We start from the raw sequence: 12,350 nt of genomic DNA on the forward strand, positions 1-12,350 counted from the left end.
GAATGAATGAACACCGACAGAGTTTCTTGTAAGCTCCCTGGTAGTTCTTTCTCGCTTCTTCTGCGTTGGCTCCCCATGTCACCACGAACCTGAAACTAGCACTCTTGTCACATTTGAGAGAATTCCTGATGTGTCTGTAGTGAAGCGTCAGGTCGCCATAAGACCCATTGGGGTCGAACAAGTATGCGTTAGAAGACGAGTCCCAATAAGAGAAACCGACCTGTTCGGTAAAGTCGAAGTTGCCGTGCTGTTGAGAGCAGATGCCGTATGCCATCGTATTGCAACTTACCGGACCCACGGCTTCGGCATAGTGTTTCACGGCGCCTGGATAGATGACGTCGTTGATGGTACTGAATGTGTAGAATGGATTACGATCTTGATCGGGATCGACGGCGTGCATGACTCTCAACCTCTCGACATTTCGACACGTGCATCGATCGTTGGGATATTCTGCCTTAAACTCGACGACGACGGTACGTCCGCGAAAGTCCCACGTCTCCTCCTTGGTGAGTATGATGTGTTTCATGTCGAACTTGTGACGTATACCGACCGTACCCGTTCCATCGTCCAGTACGGTCGTCTCTAGTACTTTGTAGTTGCACGCATTGAAACCGTTGGCTGCATTTCCTTTGAACTCGTAGTAGACGCCGTTTGCGTAGTAAGAGACGACGAGCAACTGCCAAGGACTGCCGGGAGAGGTCGTCTCGACGGGACAGCAGTCTTCCATCGTGAAACCTCGTCGTGTAGAGCGGTCACTCCAGAGACCGCAGTCGTTGTAGTCGATCTGCGTGTGCCTGCCACCGATGAGAACGCAGTCGGATATCTGACTGACTGACATCAAAGCCACGAGCGCAAACACTCGACGAAACATCTTAAGAACAAGCTTAGTCTCAAACACTACTCAAGATGATCCAGTAAAGTTCTGCTCGATCTCAGCTGCTTATATATCGTTAGGAAGCCTCGACTATATGAAAACACTATAAGCATGCATCATTACTATATCTTTTTGCATTTTCTAATTTGAGATGTTGGACCTAAAAACGATTTCACAATAGCAGACAAAGTGAAAAACAAAGCCTAGAATCCATGTATTTTATATAGTACTCTAATTTCAGACATCCTTAATGGAACTAACTAAGAATAGAGTAGACATCAAGTCAGCCACCATTAACATTGATCTCGAAATCGATTGACTACGCGTGTTAAGGCATGCATGCAGCTATTATTATTCCACTCTAGCCACCTCAAATGTCTTAGGCAAACATAGGAACCGTTATGTTGCCAGTGTCTATACTGTTTACTTAACGGACAGCTATTAACCTAAATAGAAAGGTCATACCTAATAGAATGAAAATGCAGAGTCCAGTGTCACTCACTCAGATCAGAGCAGCTCAATCAAACACTAAAACCAACTTGACAAGCATGCACATGGAAACAGAACATCCATGTATATGCACCGTGCATAGCCCTGCAAGAAAACGAGAGAAATGCGCACAGTAAAACAACTGTGGCTCGCGTGCCAAGTCGTCGACAGTAACACGCAATGCAAACTAACGACTGCGCGGATGCGCATAAGGTGAGGAGATTCTCCATGCACTCTATAGCTAGACCAGATCGTGCCAGACTATAACGGTAAAATCTCCGCCTCCAAGATACTCGTTACCGTGTTTAGAAAATTGATTAGTGCAAGACAGTCTTCTTACAAGATCCGTTCTAATGGGCACCATGCATGGCGTCGCTGCTTTGTCAGAACAAGAACACGGTATTATAGATATCCGTTCTAATTCTAACTTGCCAGCCCTAGACTATAAACGGTAAGTCCGTACAACTTCGTTTGTGAACTACAATAAGCTCAATTTCTATAGTATCTGTAAAAGTATGTTTTCTATGTGCAAGGCATCAAGCCATCGACAGGAACTCGAATCCTCAAAAGTTTGTTCTATTTCAGACGTAGGGACTAGACCTACTCCAGGAGTCCTTGTTTAATTTGGCAGCCGTACCATGTGGTCACTAGAGCGCTTGTCAGACACGATACTTTTATATAGACGCGTAAGTGCACTGTGCCAACAGACACACGAACCTCAAGGAGTTTTTTGTTTCAGAAGTGGTCACCGTCTAGTGAGGATCGAGCGCATGCGCCCTACGCTGCGATCATCTAACTAGACACAGACTTGACCCATGAAATTTTCATAAGCCAAACCAATGCATGCGCGCGGAAAGGGGTCTGGCTACGCGAGACTAGACTTTCCCTTCAGTCTGACTTTGCTTTCTAGAGTTAATTCATTAACTAGACTCACCTAAATATTAGTGTCTGGTACTGGTGGCAAACATCTCTGATGATCCGGCAGATTGTGGAATGCCACCAGTCTAGTCAACGCTTTTTGTGAGAGTTTGTCCATGTCAAAAAGATTCTGTATATTTTAGAAATTGCAAACTTTGCGCATGCGCATAAGTGTAACACAGTACGCACGCGCAATGAATGGCGGTCGAAGTAAACGGGAAAAGTTTTGAATCGTATTCTGATGCTTTGGATGAGTACATCAACAGTCATCTTGGTGAGAAAATATGCATACCAAAGCAACGCAATACGGATCGTCTAGAAACGGCAGAAGTTACAGCCGTGCAGTGTGTGCGAGTCTGTTCCAGCCTGGCAACCTTACTGGACGGTCCGGACTTGTCAGGAATAGAGCATGCACGATATTTATAGATAACCGTTCTAGGCCGGCAATTTTAGGACGCGTGTAGATAATGTCGCTTTGTCAGACTAAGAACACGATATTTATAGATATCTTGTAAGACTCTAAACTTAGGAAGTCCTCAAGATGCCTTGGCGTTGCTCGAAAACCTTCATACGTAGACGTGTCCGATAGTTAGATAACAACACGAGTTGTGCCGAACATCTTTGCACTGGATACATGCAGATCTTGTTCACTATACGCCTTTGCAGTACTTGGTAGATGAGTTGGCATGCAGTAGTTGCAGTCTGTCATGTTCTGTTCTTCTAAGAGAACAACTAAATGCATACAGCCAAGCCATTTGTGCGTATAAATAATTATTATTTAGAAACCCCATAACAGAGACCTTGTAGAGTGTCTATGCCCCTGCACGTGGAAGTGGTCAATTAGCGTATAGTGTGTGTCAGAAGCGGACGTGCAGTCGTTTGACTCAGAGGCCGATGCAGCATTTTGTAAAGGAGGGGGTCTTACAAAGTCGGGAGTAGGCGTGGATCCAAATGCAGCACATTTTATTCTCTTTAAGACGTTGTAGACTACGACATATTCAATCCTCTTATTAATTATCATTACATACATTAATGAAATCTCTTAGCTAGTCTAACAATAAAGAAGTTTTAAACATTCTTGCTGATGAAAATTGAAGATACGATATACGAACGAAATAGTTTTGGATAAATAGTAACCTAATCAAACAAGACAGAACTCGCAAACTTTCTGGTGGAATGGTCCTTAATGAAACGTGAAACTGCTTTTCTTGGATCGATGTCAATATTCCTATGCATGTGCATAAGGATAAGTCCAGTAAGCCTGTCTCTACCCATTGTCGACTGTATGTAATTCATAGTACGTCTTAAAACAGAGAAGGACCTTTCGGCCTCACAGCTAGTGATAGGCAGTGTGCAGCCAGTTGTCAGAAGTCGATGGATGCAGGGAGAGACATCTGGATCACACTGACAGAGTGCATCCAGCAAATTAGTAGGTAAAGTCTCACGACCAGTTGCCTCACAGTCACTCCATAGTTTAAACCAGTCCCGGATTTCATTCTTCAGAGTGGCAGGGTGTGATAGATCACCTTCCCACAACGCCAAATCATGAATGACTTGGTCCAAATCAGCCTATGGTTGGGTACATATGTAGGATGGCAGTATGCGAAGCAACTTCACTCCGACTTGGTGATCATTGCTAAACCTGGTGCCAAATTCACTGTGCAGGTGGTCTACAAACTTTGCAGTGTAGTTGACTTGATAGTAGTCGCTAGTAGAAGTACATGCAGTTGGTCCGGTAAACGTTCCTTGTAGTGATACGTGGCATGGTGATATCTTCCCCCACTTTCTTTACCATTTGTTGTGCTTCGTTGTACCAGTCGACGTGCTCCCTGCCGATGTTCGCTCTAAGATCAGTGATCTTTTTCTTTGTGTCATCAATCATGTTATATGCTGAGACAATGTCGATATCCCTCTTTTGCAATTTGGTTGTCATTCCTCTTAACAATTGGAGACAGTTCTTCACAACAACGAAGGCCATTATAAACTCTTGGCTTCTGCAGCGAAGCAAGCAATCCCTGTGCCTTGACTGTGGTCTCTCTATCCCTTTGCCAGTTCCACTTTTCACTCGTTAAATCTGAGGGTGTTACCAACTCTAGTTCAGGATGAAGATGAGGCCAAGAGATAGCCTCCAGAGAGATACAAACATACTCATAGATTTCTTGGAATGTTTCAAAACAGGTGTGTCTCTCAACCCAGCGAGTCTTGCAAAGTCCTTTTATATGTCGTTTCCTCGTCTGGGTGCTCTCAACATCCAGCACCAATTCCATGAATGTCTGCCTTTTGGGCGATGAGTTGAATAAGAGAAACAAAGAGTTGATAGTGTCTATCATGTTTCTAATCTCCGGAAGTTTGCAACTTGCTGCAATACTCAGGTTCAAAATGTGGCTGTTGCAGTGAGTATAGACTGCCATCAGTGCCACATCACAAATTCGAGCTGCAACACCAGCCTTGTCCGATGACATAGCTGCTGCACCATCATATGCTTGCCCTCTGGCTTTCTGGATGTCGACACCATGAGTCTTGAGACTTTCTTTTATAGCAGCAGCAATAGTGAATCCTGTTGTTCTTGTCAGATAGCATAAATCAAAGAACACCTCTTTGATTACAGGCTGGTCGTTGTTCCGTGCTACAAACCGTAGGCACAGAGACATGATCTCCCTGTTAGAATGCGTTTCCGTAACTTCATCAGCAATTATAGAGAAGAAAGCATTATCTCCCTTGATAAGTGTTGTGACCTCTTCACGTATCATATCAGCAATGATTGCAATGACTTGATTCTGGACTGTTTTTGAAGTGTACATTGCATTTTTCCTTCCACTCTCTAGATGTATGCAAAGGCCCTCATCAAACTCTCCAAGGAGTTTCAGTACTGTAGCTCCATAAAGTTACCCTTATTTGAAGAGGTAGATGTCCAGTCATCACGGTGACCCTGCAGAGCGATGTTTTGCCTCCCGCAATACAAAATGGCTTTTACGATGACAGACAAGACTTGAAAATCTCTTCATAATTCTCTCTTGCCTGCTGTGATACATGGTGTTGAATCCTTTGCTCAGGATTGTGGTATGTCAAAATAAAGGCTTGAGCTCGAGTGGCAGCATCACGATGATACTGCAAACTCTCATGGGTCTGCAGCTTTCCATTGACACCACATGCTTTTTGCAGATTCTGAAATGGTTTGCTAACGAAGGTCCCACTCTGTCGTCCTGAAGTTGGAAATAGAATACAGAACTTGCACAGACCGCCCCTTGCACTTGAGCTGTATGTCAGCCATGGAAATTTATCTAACCACGACCTTTGGAATGCCAAGGTTTTCTTCCTTTTTCTGTACCCTTCAACACCTGTTGTGTTATCATGTGTTCTTGTTCCGGTATCGTGTGATGCTTCAAGTAGCAGAATATGTCACTTCTATTGAGATGTGAAAGCTGTATTCGACCATGAACTATGTCGCTGAGATCAAAGACAGCTGTAAAAAATCAAATAATTAGACACCTCCTCTAAAACGTGACTATTGGATACTACCTTTATCTTCACAAATTGCAGTTGCACTTTGATCAGTCATGGGTGATTTTGAACTACCTTTTAGAAAGACAATAGGACTGCATGTTTTGTATTGAACAGTATCATTTACAGCAAGTCGCTTCTGTGAATTTTCTGACTGTGACAGCACTTCCACTGTCAGAGTGGACCGTCTCTTTGTTCTTTCTACAGAATATCCTGTTGTGTTTGCAGGACGTCTACTAGCAAGTGAAGACGAGAAGAAATCTTGAATCTTGAACTTGAGAGCAGACATTGTTTTAGAAGATTCTACTGCACTAGGAAGTAGAGGCACAAAGTGGTTTGGTTCAAACAAAGCACTGATGGTATTCTTTTTGCTTGTTGTAGACCACATGATGCTGATTGAAGCATCACTACCACTCTCCACATCCATCGGATTAATGATTGTGTGAACAAAATGGCCGGATGCCCTCATTGTGCATGGAATAAATCAAATTGATTGTAGTCCCAACAGCTGTAGATAAACCAAGTATGTGTAAGACTGATGCATACCAGCCTGAGCTGCAAGTATTCTTGATCTCTTCTTGCATTGCTTCAAAGCAGGCATCTTGAAGCGAAGGGCAGGACTCCAAAGCCTTGGAAAAGACGAGACTAAGGACAAAAGCGCTGTTGCCGACAAAGAAGTAGCGCAACTGCTACTAGCGCGTTGAACGGTAGCTTGAGCGTAGTGACGACTGTTCATACATAGTTCTGCTGCTGTTCGTAAGCGGAGATCAAGATGTCTGTTTTCATCACTGTAAAAGAGCAGCGAAGCAGACCGAAAGCGACTGTTCCCGTCGCCGTACACTCTGAGAGGTAGAAGACCTGGATCAGCGTCACGTGGATACAGAGCTCGTGCTACTTCATCAATTTCAAAGATGTCTGCACGACTAGGTAGGAGTCTTCCATACCTATCAAAGATCCCAAGTTCCTCCAAAATTTTCCAAGCATTAGAAGGCACGGTATCCCTTTCCAGAGACAGAAGGAGTTCTTTGACGCGTTCACCAGACATCAATTTTGGCTAGTGACAGTATCCGGGTAAGAGTATCCGGGACTGAGTCTTCAATCGGTCTGCTTGCCTGTTACGTTGTGCCTGTTGTAGTAATCCAACGGTACGATTCATTGATAATCGTGAATAAGCAAACTGTAGTGGGCGTGGTAAGTACTGCATAGGAGGGGTCTGGACCCCCAGGACTCCTCCCCTCTATCCGCCTTTGTACAGTGTAGTGTAGTCTATGAGCTGATCTGGCTAGCTGCTTCAGAAACAACTTTTGTTTCAACCCCCAGTGGACTTCATTTTCTTTGTAGATTATCTTGGTTCTATAAGTATTATACAATCCAAAAATCGATTTTTGCTGTCGCGAACTATTGCGACGATTGCTGGTGTTTTGTAAACACGGTCTGGACACCGAGCCCACTAGCACTCACAACACATAGCAGACAATGTGCAGGCAAATCAGCATTTCTACGGCTTCCCCACTGTATCGTATTCTGTGAATTTGTTTGCTTGACACTTGCTTTGTATTAATTTTTACCAGGCGCAAGAATATCTAGAAACCGGATGCTAGAAGACGACTTACTTTGACCTTTCTCTTCGGGGTGTACGTACGAGTACCAACCGGTTTCTTGACCGATGACTTACTGAAAGCTCACGTTGGTTCACGTCTTGGAAGTTCATGTAATACGTTCATCGCTGTTGAGTCATAGCGTCAGTTCGAGATCGATCAGTGTCTAGTATAACTAAAATTACTCTAGCTGCAGACTTTGTTTATTCATTAATTAAATTTCTGCGTAGAGCGAAATTTGTTTACCTTGTATTCAATCTAGTTTGTATCTATTGTTGTCTTTGAATACACTACTATAGATAGTTGAACACGACTGTCTTTGAATCAATTTGTGTACCGAGCACCGTCTATACGTTTCTAGATAACTATCAATCAGCACCATAATTTTGTGGTAATGGAAGTCGATTTGAGTGGTCAAGCAGACAGTGGTCATCTGCAGAGGAATTACATGCAGTTTCGGTAAGTTTGAATCGTCCAGCCGCAAAAGCACCGTGCACTTTTTAGTTGAAGCAAATGCATTTGTCATTCCAGCGGGAAAATTCTGAGTGGTCTAGACACAAAGTTGGTAGCAATTTCTCAGCAGAGTTGGATTCGCTTGCACGAGGTAGCTACCATCCGAGGAAACGAATTGCATGCGTTCTTCTCAAATTGTGCCGTAATTACCTAACGCAAACTGATCCACCTAGAGGTTCTACCATCAAAAGTGTTACCAAGAATACACAAATAAAGTCAACATTGAGCGGTTCATTCGAAAGCAGCAACCTATAGCTACTGTGATGCAATATGCGACAGCTAGCCAAACAACGCTGCCTGCTCAGGAAAGATCAAGAAGAAGCGCAATTCCACCAACAAATTTTGCTTTGTGCGTTATTTGTCAACGGATACCTGCAAACAGAAGCGATCACAATCGACGCATCATTAGTATTGCTATGCATGGCTCACTGGCACAAAACTACGACGTCGTTGCATTAGTCTTACGGACATCGCTGTCAATTTAGGCGAAGACACGTCTGCTGCTCTCCTTGCCATATGCGCTTTTTCTGGATGCGACACGACGAGTGCCTTTGCTGAAAAAGGCAAAACAAAGACCTTTCGCTTAGCTTCTCAAAGCGACTGTTTACGCCTTGTGATGACCAGAGTAGGATGCAGCTTGGCTCCGACTGAATGTGAGAAGTTTGTATGCCATCTTTACGGTTTGCCAACTTGTTGTTGTACCAGTGTCAACGAGGTTCGGTACGAGTTATTTCGCATGAAGTGCTCGAAAGTGCAGCAGATGCCACCGACTCGAGATGCTCTTCGGCAGCATGTACTACGGATTAATTATCTAACAAAGGTTTGTATGGAAAAAGATTTGTGCTCTATGCAGAATCTCCCTAGTCCGCACGGTTAGGGATGGATTGCTGAAACTGATGAAAACGATTCTGACATATATGTCTGCTGGATGACACAGCTTCCTGCCCCAAAAGCACTGTTGGAGCTCGGAAGCTGCAAGTGCAATGTCGGCTGCACCACACAGCAATGTTCGTGTTTTCGTGCTGCTTTATGCTTTACCGATGCATGTGGTTGCAGAAATTGCAAGAATTAGAGCAAGCAAATAGCCTTTTCTAGTCCAGTACTATTGGAATAAGAAACTCCAGAATCAGACTGATGATAGCGATAATGATGACTGTAGTGATAGCGACTAAAGCCCGGTTCACAGTACGACGCTGGCACAGCGTCCTGCGAGCGTCCTGGACGCTGACAAGGATGCTCACACGAGCGTCAGCGAAGACGCTGGCGCTGGACCATTCACAATATTGCGTCTGACGAGCGTCCATCGCAAAAAGAACACACTGCGACAGTGGTCTGGCGCTGCAAAGTAACCACGTGTGTACAATGTATCGCGACAGACATGGACGACGACGTTTTGCTTTTGTTGCACTGCTGCGCCGTAGTCTCGATCAAGCGTTTTCTTTCATCCTTATTTTATCCTTATTTTATGCTTAGGTCGCCCCTAGGAGGGAACTACACCAGATGTGGTGTTTTAAAAAATAAATTATTATTATTATGTCATTGTACTCCTTTGACTGAACTTGCCAAACGCAGGGAAAACTACGCACACACTTCCATCGACGAATCAATGATTGATGCCATGTGAACGAATAGAATATCCCGGATACGTCTAGTGACTGACTTTCGATTGGTTGAAACGGAGCACGTGATGTCATTGCACGCTTGGTCACTTCCGGCTAGGACGCTCGATTAGAACTTTTCTCTATTCCAGCGTCGTGGACGCTCGCCTAGCGTCGTGCGAGCGTCGTACGAGCGTCGCAGACGCTGACATGTTCACAGTGTGACGCTGACGCTCGCTCATCGTCAGCGTCCAGGACGCTCGCACGACGCTCGTGCCAGCGTCGTACTGTGAACCGGGCTGTGATCAAGTGTATGATTGCATGCACGCGCAAATTAATTCAATTATTTTAGTTTAGTAGATCAAGTTATTTCTAGAAACAAAATGATAAAATAATAAATCCAAAAGATTAAATTACAATACGAAAATATAGACATAGTGTTGTACTCGCAAAAATGCTTACTTTGATTCAGCGATACCTATTACTGTAAAGGAACTCCAAGGCTGTGGCAGTCGGTAGTCCCGGATAATGCAAAAAGGCGTTGCCTTTCTAACTCTTTCCAGCATAAATGGCATGCTTCCTTTGTTGGTGCTAGTTGTAGAATTGTAAGAGTCAATTAAGTAGAGATTCTACGCCTTCAGGAACGCTCGTCATGCCGAGCTCTAGTATAGTCTCGACTTTCCCGTGCGCCTCGCGCGTACTATTTTTCTAGATTCTACCGTTACTTTGTCGCACGTTTTCCAAAGTGCAAACATTGAGAAGTCCTTTCTATCAGTTTTTTAGAATGTTCTGGTGCTAAAAAACCCTGATCCACAAGGGGGTCGGAACAAAACGACGGCTTCTGGGACTTGGCTCATATACTACTGTGACTACACGCCGCCGAGCGTCATCATCTGTAGTTACGAACAGACTTGATCGACATTTTGGTAAAGCAGTGTTCCACCGATACTGGTATTGGTATTGGTAATGGTATTGGTATCGGTATCGGTGTATCGGGCCAGAGTCTACTAGTAGATCGCTGCCGATACCTCGCGCGCCGGTCTGGCACCTCAAAGGTTAATCAATGTGGTTGCGATTTGTACCAGTGGCATTTGGTCATATTTTGCGGTCTCAGCAGTAGACAACGCTTTAATGTGTCGTGTAAATTATAGGCTCAAAAGCGTTTCGAGAAGTGGAACAAGCTCGAGAACTTTCAATATCTCAAATCTTGGAAAACAAATGCAGAGAAAGCACAACTCTGACAAATTTAGGCTGCTGGAGGATTCAAAAAAGAAGTGTAGACAAGACAAGCAGCAGTCAACGATTAACGAAGCGATGCAAAAGAAGCAGCAGCACGACTTCAATCATCCCGAAATCGAGGTATCGGTATCGCTCTAGACTAACGGCAAAAGTTCGATGGAGCACTAATCTAGAGTTCTTGGGCAGATCAGTTGGAACGACAAAACGCGGTGTGTCTAGAATTATCTATCAGCATGCTTAATTGTCATTCTCAAAGATGTATGCTAGAGAAATCCGCAGTCAATTAGGTAAGTTAATTGCTGCGTGACAAGTCCAGTCGTGTTACCAATTGTTCTATCTTTATTGACATGTACTAAACAGCAAACAACACAGCACCATCGATACATCAGCAGACACTAGAAGATAGAGAGTTCATCATGCAGCCGACATTACTATGCGCAATAGATAGATACAACTACGTCGCTTTGTGTGCGAAGTTTTCATCTCTAGTTCGCTCGTCATTTACATTTGGCAGTGTACTCATCGTAAACCTCTCGTATGTTTGTCGTGTTGACTGCAGACAAGAATCTCTTGCTGGTCGCACCCATATGGGGGCATACAACCGGTAGATCGTCTAGTATTCGCACGAAAGACAGCTCCTCGTCCAATTCGAACGTTGGCATTCCACCCAACTTGCTGAATCTGTCGGCGGCCGAGGCAAGACCGGCAAGCCCTAGTTCTGTATCAGTCACGACAGCAGGAACTGTTGGTAGAGGAGGTGTGTCAGGGGCTGGTGTGTCCGGAAAGTCAGTTGGTGCGTCTGTGAAGCCGATATCACGTCCTCTGATGTGACGAGTGTAGTACTTGAGCCACGCGTAAATGGTCGGAAACTTGAAATTGCTTTTCTTAATCTTGTTGTTGCAAGCGCATCGATCTTCATCACAGTCACACGGGCAGATGTTCTTGCACGGACGTGGCGTGTATCGGTAACTTGGGAAAGGAATGAATGAACACCGACAGAGTTTCTTGTAAGCTCCCTGGTAGTTCTTTCTCGCTTCTTCTGCGTTGGCTCCCCATGTCACCACGAACCTGAAACTAGCACTCTTGTCACATTTGAGAGAATTCCTGATGTGTCTGTAGTGAAGCGTCAGGTCGCCGTAAGACCCATTGGGGTCGAACAAGTATGCGTTAGGAGACGAGTCCCAATAGGAGAAACCGACCTGTTCGGCAAAGTCGAAGTTGCCGTGCTGTTGAGAGCAGATGCCGTATGCCATCGTATTGCAACTTACCGGACCCACGGCTTCGGCATAGTGTTTCAGACTCGCACCGCCTGGATAGATGACGTCGTTGATGGTACTGAATGTGTAGAATGGATTACGATCTTGATCGGGATCGACGGCGTGCATGACTCTCAACCTCTCGATATTTCGACACGTGCATCGATCGTTGGGATATTCTGCCTTAAACTCGACGACGACGGTACGTCCGCGAAAGTCCCACGTCTCCTCCTTGGTGAGTATGATGTGTTTCATGTCGAACTTGTGACGTATACCGACCGTACCCGTTCCATCGTCCAGTACGGTCGTCTCTAGTACTTTGTAGTTGCACGCGTTGAAACCGTTGGCTGCATTTCCTTTGAAC

General features: G+C 44.6%; 2 protein-coding genes across 2 annotated transcripts; both read right to left on the reverse strand.

Annotated features, from left to right (window-relative positions):
- Nucleotides 1–4,164: 4,164 nt before the first annotated feature.
- LOC134192461 (52 kDa repressor of the inhibitor of the protein kinase-like) lies at nt 4,165–5,424 on the reverse strand. The gene has a single exon (XM_062661200.1). It carries the CDS (start codon nt 5,080–5,082, stop codon nt 4,165–4,167), a length of 918 nt encoding a protein of 305 aa, XP_062517184.1. The 5' UTR covers nt 5,083–5,424.
- Nucleotides 5,425–11,052: 5,628 nt separating this feature from the next.
- On the reverse strand, nt 11,053–12,269 carry LOC134192171 (uncharacterized). The gene has a single exon (XM_062660874.1). It carries the CDS (start codon nt 12,239–12,241, stop codon nt 11,228–11,230), a length of 1,014 nt encoding a protein of 337 aa, XP_062516858.1. The 5' UTR covers nt 12,242–12,269; the 3' UTR covers nt 11,053–11,227.
- Between the last annotated feature and the right edge of the window lie 81 nt (nt 12,270–12,350).

Source organism: Corticium candelabrum, chromosome 16, assembly GCF_963422355.1.
Source record: "Corticium candelabrum chromosome 16, ooCorCand1.1, whole genome shotgun sequence".
NCBI lineage: Eukaryota > Metazoa > Porifera > Homoscleromorpha > Homosclerophorida > Plakinidae > Corticium > Corticium candelabrum.